Below are 25,045 nucleotides of genomic sequence, written 5' to 3'. Positions count from 1 at the left end.
ATTGTGACAGCCTAACGGTGAATTGTAATTGGACTTTTTTGAAAACACCACTGAATTGTATGTTACAATCTGAAATAATGAGCTGTGTGCATGAAATATGTCTGACTCCTGGTTTGACATGTGTAGACTGTGGCATATAGCACAGGTCATTGCACATAGTTGTCTAATAGCTGGTTAGCAAGGTAGCTTGTTAAAAGCCCAAAAAGCTGCACATAAATGGAGGACTCCTGTCACAAAACCAATTACTCCTTTTGAAATCTATCCAAAAGAGCCGTCACATTCTCAATATTCTTGGCGGTGGTAGCCTACGCTAACTTATGTCAGAGCTAGCTAGCTTGCTACCACTGGACAAAGTGCTGTTGCAGAAGTCCTGTAGGCTATGTGTAACAAACTCAGCTTGTTTTCACACACAGTTGGGCTTAAAACATTGTGTATTACAAAAAGAATAGCATGCATTTGTTTGTGATGGTAATACTGTGTCCGTGCATGACCCAGGTTTACAGTTGAAAACCAGCTTATTGGTTAGAAAATGCGTTAAAAATGCGTTGTAAAATATTAGGAAGACAATAGGTTATGTGAGGCGACACTTGGACAGAATAACTGTGCGTACCGTGGTGTGTGTGTGTGTGTGTGTGTGTGTGTGTATGAACTTGCTCCCCATTGCAGGAGTTTAAATCATTGCTTATGTCAGAAGGGACACGCTCCATGCCACCCAGCATCATTATCAGCACTTCCTGGTGCCAAAGGGGAAGCATTAAATCCTCTCCACCACCCCGGCGATTGAGACTGTCACTGTCATTAACCTGAGGTGACGTCGGTGGAGGCCGCTCAGCCTGTTAGCCGCTATCCCCATTGACATCTACACACCGCTAACCGCAACACAGACGTATGTCTGTATAATGCTCGAGCCTGAAACCAGCCTGTTTCTGTCACTGCCATCTCTGGAGCAAAACTTTACTTAATTCCAGTAAAAGCCAGACTCTATAGCATAGTTACTGCTGATGATCTAGGAAATAGTTGCAGGTAGGATATAGTAGGGTTTTCCACAAATGGACATGATCAGGTGTGACCCTCTTTGGTCTTTTACTACTGAGTTCCATGAAATGCCTTTAAAATTTGAGATCTCTATGAATTTCCAAGTTTGACATCAAGGAAGCTAAAATCTACATGAATTGTTGATGATTTTGATTGCATCTTTTATTGCACAATTACAATTATTTAAAGATTTTTTGGAAAAAAGGTGTGTTATTATGTAAATCACCCTCACTGCAAAGTCAACGTTACTGTCATCTAATAGTGTTTTCCTTGACGTCACCTCTGTAACCCAACAGCAAGGTGCTTCAGTTTTCAATGTTTTCATTCCATCCCATCATGCTTGTGTTTCAGTCATCCCACTGGCCTAAACAGCCTCCTCAGTGAGCAATTTCCTTCCCTGTCATGAACACCCGTGGGGGAAAAAAAACCATATTGACAGCACAGCTTCTGGTTAAAGTGAGGATGGCGACACCCTGTTTAACGACGGTGTGTGTACTTTATGCTGTAAGTGTAATACGTGATTTACAGTACTGTTGATTTTATTTTGAGCCATTCAACTGCCTTCCTGGGTGATGATGAAGTAGCAGTACATCCCCGTATAGGGAGTCGGCCAGTCTCTTGAGGCTTTGACCGGACATGTTTCCCGCTTTCTTTAGCTCACAATTAGAAGCGATAGTCTCCCGCTCCTAGGATGGCTCCCTCTCCTCAGCAGAGATATATTTATCTGAGGATAATTGGCCATTAAATCCTCACTTGACAACTGTGAAAATCCCACCCCAAGAGTAATCTGGCTGCCAGAAAATGACAACGGTTGGCAGAGCTGTCGACTGCTGGGAGCCACATCAGGAATGGATGGATCTATTCCACGCACTCACATCCTTACACATCCGCACGAACAGAGCTGGCTGTCCTAATCAAATTCTGTCCTGTTCTCAGGCTTGTGATTTTTTTTTTTTAAGAAAACCCCTCATTATGATCCTTATTAAAAGACAGGTCTCAACCCTAAGGATAAAACAGCATCTTTTTAAACCCTTCTGTCACTAAAGAAAAATACACTTTTTTAGCTTTATTTATTTTCATTAACTTTGCAAGCTCCCTGCTTTGATCACTTGATCGGGGTTCTCTATATTAAATTACGGATGTCGCACTTCTTTGAAAGCCCTTATGTAAAATTGGATTCTTCTTAGCATAGCGTCTGTCTGACTTGAGCTGATCCTTATCATACGGTTCAAAGTATCTGAGCTTACCAGCTTTTTGAGGCTGTCGAAGGCAAATGAGAAGACAAGCGTTGCGCTATAAATTTCTGTCCTTTTCATCCAAGTGCCTTGGCTGTCTCTCAAGCTGCTAACATGAATCAGACTGAGCAGCAGATACAGTAAGTGTAATTATTCTCAAAGGATGAAGAAAAGACCAGATCTTTGATGGTGTTTCAAATACTGGCCATAGTTAGCCACTGGGTGAACATCTTCCTCTGTGTGTGTGTGTGTGTGTGTGTGTGTTTTCTTTCTCTCCTGTATCAAATCCATACCAAACCACTTCTTACATTTAAAACATTTGTATTTTTTAGGTTCGAACATTAACTAAGTTGTGTTTGCATAAAGGGAGTCCTACTACCACAAGATGGTAACAAAAGTGGATCATGATCAGCGAGTTTAGATTTGTACTTGGGAGAAGATGGTTAGAGTTTTTGTTGCTCCTGACATCTTGGATCAGCGTACGGCATTTGCTTGTTTTATTGTCTGGCAGGAAACCGCTGTCCATGACAGAGCGGTTGCCATTGGAATGTGAACATTATCTCTCACAGAGGAGGTTGAGGGGGTCTCTTTTTCTTAATCTGGTAAACATGTGTTGGGAATGAAAGGCTGATTGAGTTACTGTATTTGTCCAGGAAAGTGTGCGGCTGTGGCAGAGCGACAAGAGCTTTATATAACGGCCCTAAATTTCTGGCTGGCAAAAGAGTCTTTTTTTGTCCGTGTCCACTGCAGTGAAAGATTCCTCACTAGATGAGAATGCCGTGTATCCACTCTGCTCCCGATCTAGGCCAGAGCGTGATTTGGACACTTATAGCACAGCACCTGAGTATGGAGATGTTGCTGGCTTTCAGACGAAGGTAGCGGAGAGAATGGTGAAACCATGCCTTAAGTGTAGCCTGTCTTTTCAGATGTCACTTGTGTTGCCGATTCAGGGGTTTCTCAAATCACAGCACCCTGCCAGAGCATGTTACAGGAGACACCCATCCCAGATCCCCATCCAGGAAGCTAAGAGCTTTCTCTGATATTACTCAGATGGCACCGGACACCAGGCCCAGGATGAAAAGTAATATTACTAATAAAACAGTGAGCAGCAGGAAAAAAGGGTGGATTCCGCTCTAAAAGCTCCAGACTGTGTTGTTTATTAATTCAAAACAGTGTTTCGGTTTCACAATCCATGTTATCAAAAATTCCAACATTGGCTTGAGTGCAAACTCATGTTGGAGCGATAATGGGACAGAAAGTACGGAGGTGAATAGAAGGTACGTAGCATAAACTATTCACCAGAGCGCATTAGATAGGAGGAGAGGGAGTGAGAGAAAGCAATGTTTCTGTATTTCCGTACCTCTACCCACCGGTGACAACACCCATAACAGACGCACTCTACATTTTAACAGTTTGTCGAAGAAGCTTTTGTTTGTTCCATTGTGTTTCTTTGCCTCTGTTGTTTTTTCTACACCCCTCCTTTCACATCAGTCCTTTACTCTGGAGGCTGCCTCGCCGCTCGCAAACAACAGCACTCTCCCAGTCGGCTCTGTTTGATGACCTACATTACATTCTCTTTGCATGGAGGTACAGCGGGCTTACATGTTGTGTGTGCATAAACTGCGGTGTAAATGACTTGAACAAAAGGGGGGAGCAGTCGTACGGGGATGGAAATGAAAGTGCGTGCCATTGTAGGGGACACATTGCATCAAGAGAGCTCAGTGTACTCTAAACACCGCCGCTGAGGGTTCGTGTCACTAATGATGGCTTGCGCTGGTGCGACGTGTGTGCGAACATGTTTTATGTGCGTCTGTGTGTGTGCTCATCATGAGTTCGTCCCTCACACATGAAACACAGCCAACGCTCCTCTGGGACCAACTGGCAGCCACTTCCTTCCTCGGGTTTGACGAGTTATATGCAATAACAATCCACAGCCGTATGTGCATCTTCTTCCTTCGGGGATGGGTGTGGGAGTCCCAACCCAACGTGCGTCTGAAGATGCGACGCACAGAGGATCAGCCCAAATGAGTTGCATCTGGATGGATGGTGAGCACATTGGACACGCTTTGATCGCAATGCAAGACCCAGCGCCCCCCACATCATGGTAAAATCATGCACTCACTTCTATTGTATGTACAGAGATTGTGCTTAACAAGCCAGTGTGCCTTTCGTTGCAACTCCATGATGTTCATCCAACAACAGAACCGTTTGATTACTGCTTTTCTAGCACGGGCAATTTCCCCATCCTAAACCCACGTCTCTGCAGTGTCTCAAAGTGCACCCATGGCACTGGTGCAACTTGTGTAATGTGTCATGTGGACGTCTGTTCGCTTGGAAGTAGAAGCTCAGTTCTGAAAGAGCCATCACACAAATTAAGCCCCTTCGTTTCCCCTCTCCAAAAACTAAAAGTTTTGCTGTTATCCCTCAGAGCAGCACTAAAGCAGAAAGCCAGTTAAGCTCCATTAGGAGCCCGCGCGCTGTGACGATCTCATTGGAAGTGCTGGATGAAAATTGCCCGGATTAATGTGTTAATCCACCTCTTTAAAATGCTAATGTCCATTTTATGCCCATTAAATCTCAGTGTGCGTTTTCTTTGATGCGTGCAATTTCTATCAATTAAACACAGAGGAGTGAAACAGGCAGGAGGGAGATTAGTTCCTCGCTTCAAGCATGAATTTCTCCTTTTGGATTCATATTTATCTTGAATGGGGGGAGGGGGGAGGTTTTTTGGAATGGGTTTTGTGAAATACAGAAGGAGCAATGTGATGATATGTAGTTCTGGAAACCCTGCGTGCCTTTCTCAGAGCTTGTAACAAACCCCCAACAATCCACGTATTTATGTAAACACATCATTGAAGTGATTTTTCATTTCAAAACTATCTTTAAAAATGACTTGAAACGCACCTGCAATTATAACTCAGCACCATAGGTCTCTGGAGTTTTCCTTCACGCTTGGCACAATGGAGAAGTTTCAGTTGGTTGCAATCTGTAGGCTCACCGCTAGATGCTGCCAAATTCTACATACTGCACTTTTAAATGTGATTTAAATGTTGTTTTTTAAGTTTTGAAAATGTAAGTGCAAAGGAAAAAAAATCAGAGAGTAAATAGCATGAGGATAAGAGATTTGATGTTAGGTTTTTCTGGAAGAGGTGAGAGAATAGAAAGAAGTGAGGGAACTATTGACTTGCACTGTGTCTCTAAGTGGCCAGAAGAGGTTAAATCTAAATCTTCTCCAATCAAAGTCTCGGAGATAATAGATAATGGGAATGGGAATCTAGTTATGGATGATGTAAAGCTAGCGAATGTGCAACCTATGCCACGGGAGAATACTGCACCCTGTCCAAGTTATTCAGACAGCAAAAATAACAAAGTTCACAGCTCACAAGCTGTAGTTCCCATGAGTCACAATACTGTAATATACACACATCAGAGCGTTAGTGATGTGATTCAGAGCTATTGGCCTGTAACACTGACAAATCCATTTCCAGAATAGTCAGTGTGAAGCTCCAGAAAGCCATGGGTATTGATTATGGACCACGATCTCAAAGTACCGGGCTGAATCATGTGTCTGCAACAGCCTGCAGATAGAATAAGCAGTTTGGATAGAAACGAATTGCGTGGTGAATCCTGTGGAATTTCTCATCCCACAAATGGCGGGATGACTCGCGGATGCCCTCGCTGTTGTGCAAAGCCTTTTAAGACCAGGAGTGACATGGCTTGTCCAATCACAGAGGCCTCTGTGGCTGACCATAAAATGCTTCCAGATTTGTCACACACAGACACACACACACAGACTCATTGTTCGGAGTTAAAATGCTTCCACTAAACTCGCATTTATCATGTGAGCACTTTTTTTGAGGTAGAACGCAAGGAGTGATTTATGGAGGCATTTCGACTTTCCTCGCGCTCGCCCTCCATCAAAAGCAAAATATGCTGGCGTAAAAGTAAAATACACCCTGTGCTACATGGTGGAAATGCACTAACTCATATTTTATTTACTCATGCACTGGGTGACAAGTTGCCGTGGGCCAATGGAAGGGCCGCTGGCTTTTTGGGAGGTCCAAGAAGAGATGAATATAGATAACTTTGACGTGGAGGTTGTGCAGTCCATAAAGATGAGTAGAGATAAAGCCAAAGCCTTAATTGCTCCTGTTTACAAGAACTCCAAAGACACTAAGCAACTAGGAAGTGCCTACATAGTTTATTTGGGTGGCGCCACCCCCAAGCTTACCCGCACTCCACCTCCTCCTCCTCCACCACTCATCCCCATCCGTTTATACACATATTAAAACAACTACCTCCCACTTGCAAAACGGCCCCTCCCCCATCGTAAGCATATGTGGATAATTCAGTGGGATGGGTAATTTATTAATATCGACCTAATTTTCCGTGATATATCAAATCTGTGCCTCAGTAATCGCAAGCCCCATTTCATTGAGCGAATTAGGTGCCCACTGCTTAGTATGATCAGAGGCCTGGAAAATGAGGCCCGGTCTGGTATTAGAGAGTGTTCACAGCCTGCTAATGGTCGGGGGATGAAATAGATTTCCACAACATTCATTACAGTTCAGCGACAATGTTGAGCAGCCAGATATAAGCACATGCTCAGCACTGTCATTACAGAGGCCCGTTTAAACATACATGACGGGTAATGGCTTGTGTTATGGAGGTCCTGATTTTGTGTGCTAAGGAGAAGCTTTTACTGCTATATTGTTGCCACATGATCCGAGACCAGGGTTGGGTGTGATACAATTCATTACAATCAGGAAGATTTAAAAAAATTCAAACATAGGGAGCTTCAGAATTTCAGGCATTAAGCTTAAACTGTCATCCAGAGAGACTGACAGAACCTATGTTGATTAATAATGTATCACATTCATCATTTTGAAGGGAGCACTAGTCACTAAACAACTTTGTCACATTACTGTAACGTGTGTGAGCTGGAGTCAAAAGGCTGTTAGATAAGCGCAGTATAAAGACTGGAAGCTGGGGTAAACAGTTAAAAGATCTTGTTGTTAGCATGTTGTATCTCATTTGCTTTGGAGTAAGGTGGGCTAGCTGTTCCCCCCTGCTGCCAGTCTTTATGCTATGCTAGGCTAATTGCCTCCTGGCTCTAACTTATTATTATTACACACAGACATGAGAGTGGTACCAATCTTTTGAGACATTTTAGGTGGCATGAACATCCATTTCATAAGAAAATAGCATACAACAATTGTTGCATGATATCCGAACATTTGATCATTTGGCAAGATAAACATTTTGGACTCGCCTCCTTCATGTTGCCATTGATCTTTTATGGATAAGAAGGTGAAATGCTTTGGAAAAGCCACAGACTCTAAGGATACATTTCAATAGCAGAGTAAACGGCGAGACTATCATTTGATATAGCTGGATGGAAAGATGACTGAGAACATAACTCTTTAACATTATTTATTCTTAACCTCTAATAGAGGATGACAGTAATCTATACCAGGATCTTTTTTTCAGCTGCATAAACGCTGGAATCCAGTTAGTGTGGTCTCTCACACGCACTATGGTGCACAAACGGAGTGCTTTCCCCTCAGCTTCAGTTTGTACAAATGATCTAAATGCAAAAAGGTAGGATAAAAGGTTTATTTTTTTGGTCATGTTGAATGCAATCATTCTGAAAACTGTTCACAGACTAGCAGAAAGTGGAAGAAACTACAAGTATAGTTCTCGTCACTTCTAGCCAAACCTCAGAGACCATTTTTGCGTGGAAACAGACAAAGCCTGGTTATTGTCATGATGTTCTGCTTGTTTTGGGGTTGAGGCTAAATTAGTTGCTGCTGAAATTGAGGTCCCAAGACGGCAGGCTCCCACAATGTTTGGGCCACCATTTGTCATTATACAATTTGTCTGTGCTGTTTTCAACAAACAGGAAGTCCTTTAAAACTAGTGGAGAACCTGGCATGAAACCTGTCTCCATAGAAGAGGAGTGATGGGATTGGACAGATTCAAGATGGTGCGTTTATATCTAATGGCGGGAACTTTCCCCTCCCAGTTTTTCTGAGAAAGGAGCCAGCACACTTGGACAGCCAGCCACAATAGCGCGTGAGAGATCTTTCCCACAAAAAAAACATTGTCATTCTTGTTCTCCTTATGTGTCTGGTTTTTCTCCTGCAGCATAAGCATCAATGCGTTCCAATAACTGAAGCAGCATTTTGTTTTTAAGATTTCCATTAATTCCCCTCCCTGTCTTCCAGTGGTTCCAGCTGGTGTTGTTGTATTGCATGTTACAGAATGATCCTTTGGGAAGGCATTGTTATGAAAGTTGGGTCTACTGCACTAGTATCTATTCTGACTTCATTCAACAGCCTCCCTGTCTTAACACCACAGCTGTCAGCAATGTCACTACATGATGAGCCGTGACACCACCGAATCTAGCAACGCTTTGTCACCCTGATACACTTAAGCATTGGTTACAGAGCTCTGGCTCGACAAAGACATGCTGTCAAGTAAGGAAAGACCATTATCTGTAATAGACACAAAAGTACAGGGGATCCCTGCAGACACAGAGATGATTAAGGGCTAAGTGTCATCCTTACTGTCTTGGTGTACTTTTTTAAAGAGCCCTATCTCTTACTGTCCTTCTTACTGTGCGCCTCAGACTCATTGCCCTATCCCTCATGCCTGCTCTGAAGGGACACCGACCCTGGCAACCATGTTGGTGTATTATCCTGATTCAACGGCCCTGGTCATACACCACTTCTCCTCGAGAAAACCAAAAGAGAGTAAATCAATGTGATGATTTACATACATGTGGAAAGCTATCAGTGATCAGCACAGGGACAGCTAAGTGCGAGTGGGATTTGCAATGAGGGGTAAGTATTTGAAGAATGCACACACAAGATAAGTCTTGGTTCTGGGGGCCAATATGATGTAGGTAAGCCTCGTTGATACAGGTTTGGCTATTGGTGTCTGATTTCCCAAAACCGATTCCACTAGCATGCCGCTAACACTGCCAGATTTTGAAAGTGTGATTCCCTCTGGGGCCAGTTATGCTCAACGCATAAGCACTCAAGGTACTATGGGGTATTTTGAAAAATATATTTGTATTTTATAGACATAGGCCAGTGTATTTTTATCGTAAGTAGGTATATGGACTGCAATTTGGATTCACACTTTTTCATACAATCAAAATAGTAAATGCCAAGAACTATAGCAGAACTGGAAACATCAATGCCGTGCTTGTATTTTGAGAAACACACATTTTCCGCGAGAAGTTAAATGAGAAGATAGATCACTCTTTGCCCGGTAAATGTGCTACAGCCAGCGGCTGGTTAGCTTAGCTTAGCACAACGACTGGAAATAGGAGGAAACCACTAGCAGGGCTCTGTCCATAGGTAACAAAATCTCACTAATCAACAAGAAGTGTAAAATGGACAATTCGCTAGGAGCAGTAACTTCCTGGAGTCTCCCCACTTGCCCAGCAATGGCTCTCCAAGAAATAGTCCGGCACATAACAACACGTAAAATGACAAATTTGTCGTATTTACCCGTTGGTTTTTGTACAGATTAACCAAAAAAGATATGTGTGAATTAATGAGCTTCAGCACTGCTGATAGTTAGATTTGGTTACATTAAGAAAGAGCCATGGCTTGCTGGTTCCCTCTATATTTCCAGTCTTTGTGCGAAGCTAAGCTAGCCAGCTGCTTGTAGTAGCCTTATATTTACAAGAGTGTTAATGATCTTATCCTCTCTGCCAGAAAGCAAATAAACTTATTTCCCAAAATGTTGAACAATTTCTTAACGTGAGAGTTATGATTTGCTTAACTTGCTCTTTTTGCCTGCCCCAGATTTTGCAGCCAGTTTGAGTGAGTGGGGAAATCCAAGTCTGCTTCTCCAACCTCTAGGCTACCATGAGCCCATCTAACAATCTGAAGAGTGGCATTAGTATTCACAGAGACAGACAGACAATCAAGCTCCAGTTTTATCACTCAGCATTTGTAGGAATCAGATCTGAGACACAGCAGCAGTATCAATAAAAGATCTCATTCCCAGCCGCACGCGAATAACTGTGCCTCTTTCAACCTACACTGTGGGTATCAATTGTGCACTGAATAATGAAAAGCAATTATGTGGCTAAACAAAGCCATGGCGGTAATAGGCTTTTGTTTTATTTTTATCCACAAAATTAAAATAGATTCTGCGGCTGTGTGGTTTTCTTTTTTGAGATCCTGTGGGTCACGCTCAGGACATGCTCTTCCTAACACCAGTCTGCCGACAACAATATTGTATTGGAGGTTCCAATCCAGACGAATCAGACGGCAAGTTAGTATGAATTGCGGGGGACAGCGGCAGACAATCTGGCTGAAACGAAGGGGAAACAGAAGTCGGCAGCTAAGATTGTGTCTCGATTAATTATTCAACAACCAGATTCTCTATCCAATGACCCTGGTAAAGAAGCACAAATTATTTAGCAAGCTGCCACATCAGCGCTTGGTGTGAGGACATGAAGCATGGGCTCTCACTGAGGTATCATAGGAGGCATGTGAACCTCCGCTCAGGCTGTTTTCCGCATGACACACGGCCTCGTGGGTATTGACGGCTGTATCAGGGTACAGAGGTACGGTTTCTCTCCGCGGTGACCCATCCAGCAGCCGGGATCTGATAAGGAGGGTAAAATGTACGCCCTTGTCACCAACAGTGAATGTTGAGATGCAACAAATGAAGAGTGTCCTTCCAAAATCAGATACCTATCATGTTTGGGAAAAGTGACACCAGCTCCTTCAGAACAACTGGTTCCACAGGGTTTAAACAAATGGACTTGTTACAAACAGGGAGCAGCGCAAGTATTTGTCGGGCAGATCAGATGTTATATATATATATCGGACGAGAAATAATGTGTATTTTTAAATACTTCTTCATAAGCAAGTGCGGCTAAAACTAAGCCCCACTCTGAATGGGGTGACCATTGTCTTTTTCGGCGTCAGCTAATCATGTGACTGTTATTTAAATATAAGTATTTCATGTATAACTATGAAATATGTTGATGTATTTTCTGCAGCAGTGTCACCAAGTCAAAGTCCTGAACTTAATGACATACAGTGAAATGAGACAGCCACGTCTGACAGCATGATTGTCACCCTGTTATTTTTGTTGCTCTTAAAAAAGCTATATACTTTCCACAGCCACTCAAAATGTGTTATGATTTCGGAGCGTGCCAGGAGAGAGAGAGAGAGAGAGAGAGAGAGAGAGAGAGAGAGAGAGAGAGAGAGGTTGGTTCAAGAGGGAGGGGACAGACTGTTAGCGTACACACATGCAGGTGTATGTGTGTTTGTACACTGTGCATGTGATAGGGAGTTAGCCTTGATCTTGTTAGTGGTGATTGGGGTCTCTGTGAGACCTCACACACTGGGCTGTGGGTGTAATTGCCCCTGGCAGGCCGGCCTGTAACCATGTGGAAGCTTAGGGAAGAGGAATGGGGAGGAGAGTGCGGGGCCTTTGTTTGTGGCAGCCGCCACATGTCTGCCTGTGTGGCAGTGCCGAGCTCCCGGGTGTGGAGGTTTGGCTTTGGGGAGATGATTGTTATAGCACTGGTGTTGGCTTTAAAAATGCCTTTTTAATGGGAATGCATTTCACAGGCAAGAGCAGCGAGGTCTGGGAAGCCAACATCACAGCGGCAGGGGTACAGAAGTTCAGCATGTGCTTGCGTTGGGAGACGGTTCATTAGTGGAAACAGCCTGCCATCTGCTGCTGGACACAAGAATAACAGACAGGGTCTTGAAATGCTCTCAAGACTTGTGTTTGAAACAAGTATTTTATGACAGATATGCAATTTCTGCATGTAAAAGAGAGGAAATAAATGATAGCATGTGAAATTATCCTGCGCATTATATTCACACATTCCGCATCGCTTATAGTTTATATATTTTATTATGTTTAATTTAAAATATGTGGATCAAGTCAACTTCACCCACTCTTTTTTTCCACGGACTTATGTCTTTCCACACACTAATTCTGCATGTAAACAAACATGATGCATATGTCATCAGTTGTGTAACTGTGGTTGTAAAGTAGCTTAATTAAAGATCCATTCAATACATGACCTTTTCCACTTACCTCAAGCCCTTTCAATGCTTTTCCTTAATGAACAAATGAATTATGCAGTAACCTAGGCTCAGCCAACAAAAGGCATTTGCTGCATAATGTGTTTGCCTAAATAGCAGTGAAGAGCAGGCCTACCTTTTAAGTGGATAAGGTACCTCTGTTCGGCTTGCGGTAAGTGTCTAGTTTAATTTAATTCAATAATCCTGATAAATGAAATAAATCCCTTTTGGGACATCCATTCCTTGAGTAGTGAGATAATATAAAATGAGGTTCACAGAGAAAAAATTAGAACATTATGGTTGATTGAGCTTTTACAAAAAGCAGAAATATTAATACAGAGATCTTCTTTATGTTTATAATTTTGCAATAATGAATGAAGGCATCCATGTGGAAAACAATCAGCGCTCGAAATGGATGACAGTGATTGTGAGGCTTAGTGAAAGAATGCATTAGCATTTTCACACACTCCCAATGCAAATTGTTTCACTTCAACTTTTTAAATACCATTTTGTGTTCTGACTTAATTTTAATAAGTTTGCAGATAAGGAAGCATAAGCATTGACTTGAAAGGCAGATCGTGAGTCTCTGCAACACATTTATTCACTTTTTGATTCATGAGAGGAAAGGGGCAAATTGAAAAGAATGAAAGAACATGATCTTCTCTGAGAAATAATACATTTTGTGCTGAATCGAGATTATTTGAATATAATAGGAATATCCATATCAAACATTAATTTGAATTCAATATAGATGCTTGTATAATTAAATGCACCACTCTGCACAAATTAAAACGGGCCTTTCTGGAGGCTGGTGCTGCTTGTATTGAAAGTGTTTTACTTGTAGCCATTCAGTTTTGCTTGGGCTGAAATCCATTTAGTAAACATGTTTTGTGCTATATGTATTTATCATATTCAATGGCCAAACTAACTTTGTTTGTTTATGACTCAGCTAAATTATTTTCAGCATAGACCCAAACACATGAATATGACATATAGTTCTTCGGAAAGTTAACTTTAATAAAAAACTATTACCTGTATTTGTATACAACAGATGCAGGGTGCATTTAAGTATGACTTTAGCTTGTAGAAGCAATAGAGCTTAGCGCTGCCAATAGTGAAACCCGCACACCAAAATCTTTTGAGGATTTTGTAAACTTCAAGAGGATTTCAATTCATTAACTGTGTGTTCTGTCAGAAATCTCACTCTAAATAATGGACCTACAGTAAGTCTAATTCTGCTGTTCTTCTGCTTCACCTGTGTATTACCACAGTGAACTGTTTTTTTTATTTAACCCCCTTTACCCCCTCGCAGACTTATCACTTGTTTCCGGCAACTGCAGCCTCTTGTAAGTCAAATTAATTGAGTCGTCCTTGAACATCTGTTATTCTGCCAAGCCTCAAAGGTAATCTCGCTAATGGCCCTCTAAGCTATCCACATAAACACACACATAAATAAAAAATGTTTCCAACGAGATTTGGTCATTGACTTGCTGCTAATCAATTCTGCAGCTGCATCTGTTGATGAAGGTTTGGGCAGTACAGAGCAAGAAATATGTAGCGATCAATGCCTGGCACTGCACTGGCTAGGCAATGAGTGACAGTCACAGCTCCACCGGGAGTCAACATTTACACGCAGATGGACCGGGCCCGTCGGATGTCTTGGCAAAAGGCTGCTGCACTACGCACACAACAGTGAAACATTGACCAACAGAATGTTGTCCATCAACAACACAAGATGGGAAATTACGGGCTCGCGTGAAGCTGAGTCGGTAAAGTGAAGAAGTGGTGTTCCATAATTTGAGCTCTGGCACAGACTGATATGACTGCTGTTGGATGGATGCCACCTCAGAAAGCTGGTTTCAAGATGTTTAAAAAAAAAAGGGAAAACGGGGCTTTTCAAATGGCAAGGTACATTTTTTTATATTTTGTCATTGCTTTAAGATAACGTCTATGGTGTTGGGGCTTTGTTATTGTATCCAGGATGTACACGTTCAGCTCAACAAGAGGACAGAAGTGATGATTTCCAAAACGGAACAACATGCTAAACAAAGGCTGAGGTCACACATGCAGTACAGTAGAGGCATCAAAATGTTGCACTATTACTTATCACAGCCCTATCCTGCATTCGTTATGTTTATGATGTGCTGCCATATAGAGAATGATAATCACATCATTGCTGTGCAGACAGTAGCCGACAGCATGGCTCTCTACTTTTGACCAAACGCAAAAAGGGCCGAAACGTACCAGCTGCCTCAACACGACACTCGTAGGGAGGGAGTCGGAAATTACAGCTAGAGAAATATCTGACAGATCAAGCTAGGGTTTTTTGGATAACTCCTGCTGCCAAGCAATATTCATACATTTAATTTCCAATCTGCTCTCCTTTTATTAGTTTGGGTGTTATTAAATGAGATTGCTTCATCTTAATATATTTCCAGGGTCTGCGAATGTGGCTAGGAGTTGATATTCAAATTCAATAACATGGCCTGTACTTAGTGCATGGCACTAATAAAGGCCAACGTATGATGCATATGAGGACGGGGCTCAGCGTGGAAGTCGCAGCGGGCAATAATAATGCTGTGAATTTCATTCAGAGGTGAGATATGCCTCTCTCCAGCCCTGTACTCAGCTGCTCATATATGCCTGAAGAAGCCCAGGTGACCTATATACAGAGATAGGCAGGATGGGAGTGCTCAAGAGAGGAGAGGCGGCTATTCATATTTCCATGTATTTTATTGAGTAGATGAGACAAATCCCCGAAGAATGTAGGCACTAGTTTTGGCCCCGTACGTCAGAGAGAGAACTGTGTACATCACAACTACTTGACTGACCTTTAACCTCTCCATTGGACACTGGAGGAGGCCGACCTGTTACATCCATCTTTGAACAGACATCTGTATTGTTTGGTGTAGGAGAGAGATAAACAAATGATCAAGGAGCTACAGTATGTAGTAGTGGCGCCTGGTTACAGTGTCTCACCTCTTGGCCTCTGCGTGGTTGAAACTTGGCGTCCCAACCTTTTTTTTCTATTTTATCGCTGTAACCTGACAACTGCTTTTGCAAAGATTGCAGCTTAGGAAGCTTAGCTGCAGCAGCAAGTGACCTTTACTTTTATTATGAATATTTCTTTTTCCTCATTATTATAGAGTGAAATCTATGCATATGATCAGCACAATGGATTTCTTTTTCATTAGTTGTGTAAAATGCCACTCAGTGAATGGAGGGGCAGCCGGGGCGGCCCGCCAGATTGCCCCTCTCCCCCAGTGGAGGGATTTGACAATTGGAATTAATATGCGTGGAGCTTTCCCTCTCCATTTGTTGGCTGAGGCCTCCAGGAAACTTTATCAGGGGTAACATTATCGAGAGCTTTGCCAAGAGCTTCTTCATCATGCTCACATCCGAGCCTGCCCAACACTTGTCACTGTCAATCACAAGGTGATAATACACCGATGATTCTCTCATTTGGTTTAATAAAATCTCCAGGCTTATTTGAACTGCAGTCATTACAGCAAATAATTGCTGCATTGAGGTTTTAGCCAGGCCATAGCCTCAGGGATAAGGAAAGACTATTGCTATATGAAGGATTTGGCTGATGTTTTTTTTTTTGTATTCTTTACTCCCCAGTTGTTCATATTTCTAAAATGAATATTACATTTAAATCTAGATGTGGCTTTCTTTATTCAAACTAACATTGTTATTACATATTATCTGGATGTGGAATCATCTTTTTTCACTTTTTTATGTCAGTGCTGTGAAGACAGGTTTCACCCGGGACTGCCAATTGTAATTTTTAACTGTCATTTAAACCCAATTGTAGGCCTGAATCAGTGGGCCTAAAAGTCTCTGAAGAAATGGACTCACAGAAGGGAACATATTTCATGTTAAATTTGAATTCCAGCTGAAGGCAGGCAATGCTCCTGAAGCCACTATATATAAATCTTTCAGACAGGAAAAATCTGACAGTAAAAATATTCCATTACATCATTGATCTACATTGCAAATATAAAAAGGGATCTGATGCTGATATTTAAATGCGTGCACTAGATTTGCTGTAGTGTAGCTCCCAACTGCACATTAGCACCTGTCAATACAGATGTTTTTTTAAATAATCTGTACTGCTTATATATATATATATATATTTTAATTTTAATAAAGCTTAATGCCCAGGAATTGTATGTTATTTGACCTCCCCCAAAATAGCAGTTGCTGTAAAATCTCCAGTATAAAGGAAACCCAACTCCAACGGGTCACATATTCAATTAGTTAATCCAATCTCCCCACTTTAATTACATTCATTAGTGTATTTGTTTGACCAAACAAGGTCACAATAGTTGATTAGATAAAGAATCAATGGCAAAAAAACCTCATTACAAAAGCAATGGTGTGAATATTTGCACCCTTGTTTGTGTCAGACAGTTTATCTCAATGTCGATGAAGGCAAACCAGGCATAAACTTATTTGTTTTGAGGTGATCTTTGATTTGTACATGTCAAAAGAGTAATGGTGACCTTGCACTGTTGGCTGCCCCAATGAAGCAGCAGGACACTAATTACCTTTGTCAGTGAAGTGTACTTGGAACAATATACAATCAGATAACAATAATGGAGTCAATAATTTGTATTTACTCTGAAACTTGGACAATGTCATTCCTCCCAATTAATGCAATCACCCATGCATTAAATTAGTTTTTTTTTCCCACCCAGAAAAATAATTAGGGGTAATTGTTAGGAAATCAATCAATCAGCAGAATGAACTGCCAATGAAGCATGGTCAAAACTAAAGAAATGTGTGACACAGATGGCTTGGATGCGTCTTATCCTCAAGGGACTATGGCTGTGCTGTACACTGAAATATTCAAATTAAGGCAATAGAAAAGTGTGTATCATTTTCTTATTTATCAAAGTGCCCGAAGCACATTTGGGGGGGAACTGAACAGATAATGTATAAAATGAAAAGACACCAAAAAAAAAGACATTGATCTCATGATCTAGAGGAAAAAGGCTATGAAAAAAGAAAATGCTACATTAATATTCAACATACATACATGTATGAATTTAGACTTAAATGTAAAGTTAAATGTTTAACAGTAGCTCTACTAACACTATTCAACTTATTCAACCTTTAATGTAGACGATTCATATGATAAAATATGAAATATTTCAAACATGAACCACCCCAAAGAAAACAGCAATGTTGATTTTCTTAAAGAAATGGGTCAGTACAATTTGGGGAAATAAATTAGCTATTAAAAAACAGACACAACAGACTTGCAGAACAACTTAACTTTTTCAAAGCAACTTAATTAAAACACGGTCAACATGACAGGGTGGCTGTCGGGTTATGGACAATATAACCAATAGACATTTAATTCACAGCAGACATCTCATGTCATGTCAGGTGTCATCATCAACAACTACTAAATTCCGTTTAGAATAGCTACTTTCAATGTCCCTCGCATTAGTTCCGCTTGTGCTTTGTCTGCTGAGTCAAATGTCTGCTGTTAAAATCATTTATTCATTGTAAAATAAAATAAAACAAAAATAAAATGATCGTATTTTCTTCCTTTCTTCTTTTATAAAAGACAAAATAGAGCAACTGCGATTACGGTTTGATTGACAGCAAACCATGGTTCCATCGGCTAGTTTTTCCCTGTCACGTGATGGAAGAAACAGCGAATCAAATATGAGACGTTTATCCTGTAGACCAATAAGAATCCGTAGCCATGCACCGAAACGCCCCATCACTACGTTAGATTGAACTCTGGTTTCTGTGTCTGTCAAATTATTTAGCTAGCCGATGTTAGCCAGTTAGCCGGTATGACACTTAAAGTAATGACGAACAGCTGAGCAGTTTCAGCGAAAATTACACCGGGACACACGTTAACATCTCTGTTAAAAGGGTCTTTTACAGCTCTCTGTCAAATACGGTGAGTTACATCATTAAGTTTTTGTCTCGCAAGGTTTAAATTTAAGAAGCAACGTTAGTCAATTTGTTGGCAACGCTAAAGGTAGCATTGCAAGCTAATGCTATATATATAATGTTAACCTCAAATGAGTTCAGGAAACGGGTGTGACAACGTCAGTGTGTGGATATTAACTAGTCTTAGGCTTTGTACGAGTATTTAGTTAGATTTTAAGCTGTAAGCTAACGTTAAGTTAGTTAGTTTTACGTCAACCACATAATGTAGGTGTATAGGGTTTGCTAACGTAACGTTAGCACTGTTATGGCGAATGATACGATAACTCGATATCCTGTCAGAAATGCCACGATATTAATAGCATGTTTTATTGCAGTTTTAACACGGGTCTCTTGTGCTTTCACCCTACGACAACCTACATTAGTTAGCCCGCTACACAGCCGACTTTTCAAACGTCGATGGCAGTAAAACTGCTGGCATACTTCATGAAACAGCCAAGTTAGCACAAAGCTAAGCTATCCCAAACAAGATTCACATCTTCACTGAGTCAACGTTATAACGATAGTTGTTAACCCTTCCCACATTGTACTCCCGTCAGCACTTATACATATTGCTTTAGTGTTGGCTCGATGACATGAGATCAGTATGAAGTACTTGATTGTGTGTTTACAAGTTGTTTGTGTGCATTCGACCTGAACTACAGCAGCAGTCACTTGTTTCAAGTGTCTTCCCCCCCCCCCACAGTAGCGGATGGCCCGGACAGCACTTGTCGTGGGACCGACATAGAGAGAGGGACACCATTCTGAACCTCTGAATGAGTAATGAACTTAAACCCCTTCTGGAGCATGTCTGCCAATACGAGTCGAAAGGTAAAGTTAAAGACATTGAACTGTAATATGTTACATAATGTTCATATGAGGGGCTAGACATTGAACTTATTTTACATTTTTATGAACATGGTAGCTATGAAAGTATGCATCATACTTTCACTATCCAAATAAGACTCAAGTTATTTTATATTGATGAATATGTATTGATCATATGCTGACAATGTTGTATGGCATCATCAGTAAATTTGATATGGCTGTTGAAAAACCAGGGGAGATTAAACCGACTTGTGAATTTCTCCCAATTAAGCAGAATACTATATAGTAAATGGACTGTACTTGTATAGAGCCTTTCTAGTCCTCCTGCCACTCAAAGCGTTTTCACACTAGATGTCGTCATTTATACACATTCATACACCAGCACAGCCTGTGGGAGCACTTTTGAGGTAAAGTGTACCCGAGAACACATCAACATGGACTAGCGGAGCCAGGGAGTCGAACCGCCGGTCTTCTGATTGAAGGACGACCCTGCTCTACCACTGAGCAGTCGCCCCTATATATAGCAGTGTCAACACTCCGCACATATGAAGAATTTTAGACAACAATCATTTTATATTTGACAGAGCTGGTTCATTTTCAGTTTAGTTAATAGTGTTTCTTTTGAGCAACCTTTTTATATGTTGGCTGTCTTTGTCTGCACATGTTTCCACTTGTATTGATTTTCCTAGGAAGCTCAGTGAACTGGAATTATTAATACTTCAGTTTAGAGTGTTCTACTCATTTTTGGAAAGAAAATTAACTTTTTAAATTGGCAACTTTCTTCAAATTAATTATGACTGAAAACTGTATTTTGTTGACTAGAACCCACTTTCTCTCAGATTACCAGGAAGCATTACTTGTCAGTGGTTTAGTACAGTAAGCTAGTGCCAGACTGAAGGTACATTTTAGCATGCTGATGAAACCCGGGTGAGGAATGGAGGAGGTGTGACGTGACTTCTTTTTTTTTCCTGCCTAGTCAAAGGAACATTTCAAACATGACGTCTGACATGGTCACATCTGACTTCAATGAATGTAGAGGCGGAATCTGTTGCATCAGCACACTATTCACTGCAAACATTCCTGGCATACTGGTTGTGCGTTCATTGTGGCTTTCTGATGCCGTTTGCTCGATGTGAACGGTGACACTGTACTGTAACTACTGGCATCATTCTGAACAGCATCAGTAAGATACAGTGATAGCTCTACTTGGAAGTCCTTGCTCTCATTTAGACATTGCTTCCTGATAAGCTGCACACTAGACCAGATGGGCAGTGTGACCTGAGATGTTGGTCAAAGCACATGGTTAACTGGTCAACTGCGTATGGCTCAAACAATGTGTATATATATATATATATATATATATATATATATATATATATATATATATATATATATATATATATATATATATATATATATATATATATATATATATATATATATATTGTTTTTTACAGCTGATGTGTTAACATTCGTCTTATATTTGTCATACAAAACAGCAGAGACCTGACGGCGAGGAACAGAGTGGGCAAGGTGAGCAGAGAGCCAGCCCAGCCCGGCTGCCCTTTGGCAAAAAGCAGCTTCCACCCATTCCTAAGAATGCAGCCCCCATTACCAAGCCTGCGTCAATGGGCGCCCCAGCCCAGTCAGCCAATGGCACACACGCTTCATATGGCCCCTTTTACCTGGAGTACTCTCTGCTGGCTGAGTTGTAAGTATTGGACCTAGTCTGTATTTAATTGGGTTCAAAGGATCTCTTCAGTTTGACACCCAAGAAGAAAATAAGTTCCATGCATGTTCCTCTTGCTTTTGTATTGATCTGACTTCTTGCCATGTGACCTGCAGCACACTAGTGATTAAGCAGAAACTCCCTGGAATTTATGTCCAGCCGTCCTACAAGTCGGCACTAAGTAAGGACCTTCTGTTTGAAGTTCATGCCTTTTTTCATATTTACACTAATAATATGTGGCTAATTTAAAACTAAGCGTTGTGTTTATTGACAGTGGTTGTTTCTGCATGGTTCATGCATGTGTTGATGGAAGTAAAGATTCTGAAATGCCACGTGTCTCCCACTGTTTAGTGTGGTTCGGGGTCATATTCATCAGACATGGCTTGTACCAGGATGGAGTCTTCAAGTTCACTGTGTATATTCCAGATAACTATCCCGATGGAGAGTGTCCTGTAAGTATATTGTACTTGTTCTTTGTTGTTTACAAAAAATATATATTATCTAGCAGGAGAGGGGTGATATTGTGCATCCAATCATTAGTATTTGTGCGAATGGTGATGATTTCTCCAGGTTGGCAAAAGTTTAGAAAAAAATAAAACGCCTCGAAATGTGTTGAGTCATAATTAAACTGTTAAACTCCATAAAACAAGAGCTGACAGTCATAACAAATGACGGTTGACCAGTGATCTTGGAAACAACGCTTTGTGTTCCAGAACATTCATTAAAAATTGTCCATCCAAAAGGCAAGCCCTCAACCATCTGTTCCGTGTGCTTTGTTTCAGAAACTAGTATTTGACATCCCAGTCTTCCATCCTCTTGTTGACCCTGTGTCTGGAGAGCTTGATGTCAGAAGAGCGTTCACCAAATGGAGGTATGCTCTCTGCTTTTACACATTTGCAATTGACTATTTTTTATTTATTTTTTTTCTTCAAACATGAATATTTAAGTAAAAACTAAATGATTAGTTTTGTGTACTAAATGCCAGCGCCTCCTCCCCGCTGAGCCAGTCCAGCTTGGTCAGTGCTTCTCTTGGATAGTTTACTCAGCTGGACATTTTCTGCAGAGTTTATTTTTTTTAAGTGGAACAAAATTGTGAAAACAAATTTAGGATTATGTTCAAATGGGAGTCTTCTTGAAATATTTCATATTTCAACACAATGTTATGAATGTAACTACAATTCTATGATGCTAGGGTGTTTACTTTTAGTGGAGCATATCTTTTCTCACATCCTAAAGGGGCTCAAGTGATGTCATGCACCCATAATGATGTTGTCCCCTCCTCGTATTGTGTTCTTGTAGACGGAACCACAACCACATTTGGCAAGTCTTGATGTACGCTCGTACAATCTTCTACAAGATCAATACCACGGAACCACTCAATCCGGAAGCGGCTGTGCTGTGAGTGTTCACTCCTTTCACTTGTTTTTATCCTAATGTAAGAAATTCACTTTTGAAAAGCAGCATAATTAATCTCTAGTGCCGTGTGACGCAGCCGACAAATATGATTTGATTTTTTTCTGAAATGCCTTTTCAAAAGGTTTTCCTTTTTACATTCGGAACACAAACGTAGATTAACAAGCCTTTAATGAACAGACCAGGAGTTATTTAATGAATGTTTTACATTATTTAGGTTGAATATAATTCAAATGCAGATCTACTCTCAATGTATTGGTTCTTTAACCACTGATGTAACGGAGTATAAAGCAGAATTGTATGTAATAAAGTTCTGACTAAACGGCTTTATTGCACGAGGAAGTATTGTTACATTGAAGCAAGTTGTTAATCACAACATGGAGCATAGCTATGAACTTGTTTTGCTTTCCTGCTTCCTCTCAAGACATTCTTCATGGCACGACATTTTGACTTGTCGTAGCAGGTTAAGAACCGGTGACTCAAATTGTATCAATGATGGCTCAGTGCCATCAAGTGTCCCAGTGAGCCAGCATTCACAACACCAGGACCTTCGCACTAGCTCACCTAAATGGAATGCTGTCGTTGCTAATGTTCGCAACTACACTGTGATTTTCCTGATGACATGACGAAACGTCTGCTGTGAAATACACTAACACGCCAGTTTATTAGGCACACCTAGCTTAAATGAATGCAACAGACAAGAGTCCTACAATAGATCATACCTCCATGAAGGTTATAATCATCAAACTGTTTTAGAGAAGTTTTGATTCAACTGTACAGTCCTTTTGGAGACTACGGTTTGTGGTGCTGTTGCACTGTAGTATATAGAGTTTCTGTTATTTAGCCATTGATTTAAATGGAATGGAAAGAAATACAATTCGGCAGCAGCATCGCAATTTACTTGTAATTGCTTTTTACCATAGAAAGTGAAATAAACCAGATCTATTATGAATATTGTGTACAAGGTATTTAGCATGAAATTCAAAAAAATAAATCTCTACTCCTCTAATAAAAAGGGACCAGGATCTCCAGTCTTCATTTGTCTGCCGCAGCTTTCCACGTGTCACTCTGTTTTTTTCTTGGCAGTTTGCAGAGCCACATGGCAACAAATATGTGTCATAAAGCATTACTTCTTTCTTACATTTCAGATATGAGAAGGATGTGCAGTTGTTCAAAAGCAAAGTGGTGGATAGTGTGAAATTATGCAACAGTCATCTTTTTGACCAGCCCAAGATGGATGATCCGTACGCAATAAGGTTGGTAAACCGTCCTCTTTTTTTACATTCGGCAACAATAAACACGCCTCCTGTAAAGCTCACGCTGCGACTCTTATCCGTTTGACAGTTTCTCTCCATGGAACCCAGCTGTTCACGAGGAGGCAAAAGAGCGGATGTTCACATACAAAGTACGTTTAAAAAAAATCTACAGGAGTTGACTGCCTCTGATTGTATATGAGCAAGGATTAAAACCCAAATGTTTTGGGTTAAGCTACAAGTCTTTTGATTGGTTCGAGCTGTTCCAGATGTGTAACTGCTATTTTGCCTTTGTTGCTCCAGAGACGGCCTGAGGACCCCCACAAGGCAACACAGGTGTCCGGGCTGTCTTGGGTGAAGCCTGGATCGACGCAGCCCTTCAGCAAAGACGACGGTCCTCCCCAGAGCTGAGCCTGCACCGTCGATGCAGCCGCCACTAGAGGGAGGCCCACGCATCGGCTGCATCGGCTCGCCTCAGCTGTTTTATGTGAACTGGATCCTTGAAACAGTCGGGAGAACGTTATGTTAAATCTCCACATTATTGCTCAGCTTTAAAAGCTTTTTAGGCATCTCCTCGACCAGCTTTAGAATAAGGAATCAAAGTTTGTATTATATGTAAAGCGACGATGACAAATGGATGTCCCAGCAACCTCATTTTAGGCTGTGATGCAATCAAAGAGCTTTGTCAATTAGATTTTCAGAAGCGTGCACATCTTGGGCTCGGTGATACAACATACTGTCAACAAGGAGCTGAAAAGTATGAGCGAAGCATTCATACGGTAAGTATAGTGGACTACATGATCTCTACCACTTGTTGAAAATTGGCTCAGGGCTGTTTTATTTGTCAGACTTGGAATGTTGTCATTTACCAATTACATTGGCATGACATGTTTTACATTTGTTTCTTATTGGACAATGATTTCTTCTTAATCCCACTGTGTAAACTATTGTCTTACATAGTTCCTAATATATATATATATATATATATATATATATATATATATATATATATATATATATATATATATATATATATATATAAAAAAAAAAAAAAGCAGAGCGGGCAAGTATGGTTTTAAATGAGATGCTAAATATCTAAACGTGTATTTTATTTTGTCTGGTTTTGAATGTTTTCTGTACCTTTTGGCTGTTGGTTATTAAAGGTCTGGGTTGTAAATAATGGATGCTGTGCTAAGCTTTGACTTTTAGAGAAGTGTGTGCATTGATGCTTGGATTTTGTAATTTGATTATTTTTTGGTTTGCAAATGTTACTTAAGCTTCCTTATAGATCTTTCTGTCACAAGTTAAAAAGTTGTTGCAGAATTCCCACATAAGTCTGAAGGAAAATCAGAAATGTATTTTGATAAGGTTTAGTTAATAACTAGTTTCTGAGTTTTGTCCAGGTACAAGAATACACCTTTTCCATTGTGCCAGATACATGTGTTTTATGTAATGTCTTCATCTATAATGGGCTCTGGCTTAATTGTCAGTAATAATGCCCAGACACGTTCAATATGCAAATAT

General features: G+C 40.8%; 1 protein-coding gene across 7 annotated transcripts; it reads left to right on the top strand.

The window, feature by feature from the left end:
- Window positions 1-18,108: 18,108 nt before the first annotated feature.
- Window positions 18,109-24,498, top strand: aktip (akt interacting protein). Of its 7 annotated transcripts, none has more exons than XM_076077911.1 (10): window positions 18,109-18,269; window positions 19,005-19,129; window positions 20,629-20,837; window positions 20,972-21,036; window positions 21,207-21,307; window positions 21,638-21,726; window positions 22,155-22,253; window positions 23,417-23,524; window positions 23,613-23,673; window positions 23,825-24,498. In XM_076077911.1, the coding sequence occupies exons 2-10, from the start codon at window positions 19,082-19,084 to the stop codon at window positions 23,930-23,932; spliced, it is 888 nt and encodes a 295-aa protein (XP_075934026.1). In that variant the 5' UTR covers window positions 18,109-18,269; window positions 19,005-19,081; the 3' UTR covers window positions 23,933-24,498. The 7 variants fall into 7 exon arrangements, with proteins under 7 accessions (XP_075934026.1, XP_075934023.1, XP_075934027.1 ...); XM_076077908.1 differs by having other exon boundaries at window positions 18,110-18,269; window positions 20,626-20,837; XM_076077912.1 differs by having other exon boundaries at window positions 18,113-18,269; window positions 18,964-19,129.
- Window positions 24,499-25,045: the final 547 nt, after the last annotated feature.

Source organism: Anarhichas minor, unplaced genomic scaffold, assembly GCF_050575085.1.
Source record: "Anarhichas minor isolate MPS153535 unplaced genomic scaffold, ASM5057508v1 ptg000062l, whole genome shotgun sequence".
In the NCBI taxonomy this organism is placed as follows: Eukaryota; Metazoa; Chordata; class Actinopteri; order Perciformes; family Anarhichadidae; genus Anarhichas; species Anarhichas minor.
Note: the sequence above shows the minus strand (reverse complement) of the source record. Positions and strands in the feature narration are given on the sequence as shown.

Coding starts and splice junctions, on each gene's coding strand:
- aktip (XM_076077908.1), top strand. CDS start 19,082: ATGAACTTAAACCCCTTCTGGAGCATGTCTGCCAATACGAGTCGAAAG. Junction 20,838..20,971: donor TACTCTCTGCTGGCTGAGTT/GTAAGTATTGGA, acceptor TGTGACCTGCAG/CACACTAGTGATTAAGCAGA. Junction 23,674..23,824: donor AGCGGATGTTCACATACAAA/GTACGTTTAAAA, acceptor TTGTTGCTCCAG/AGACGGCCTGAGGACCCCCA.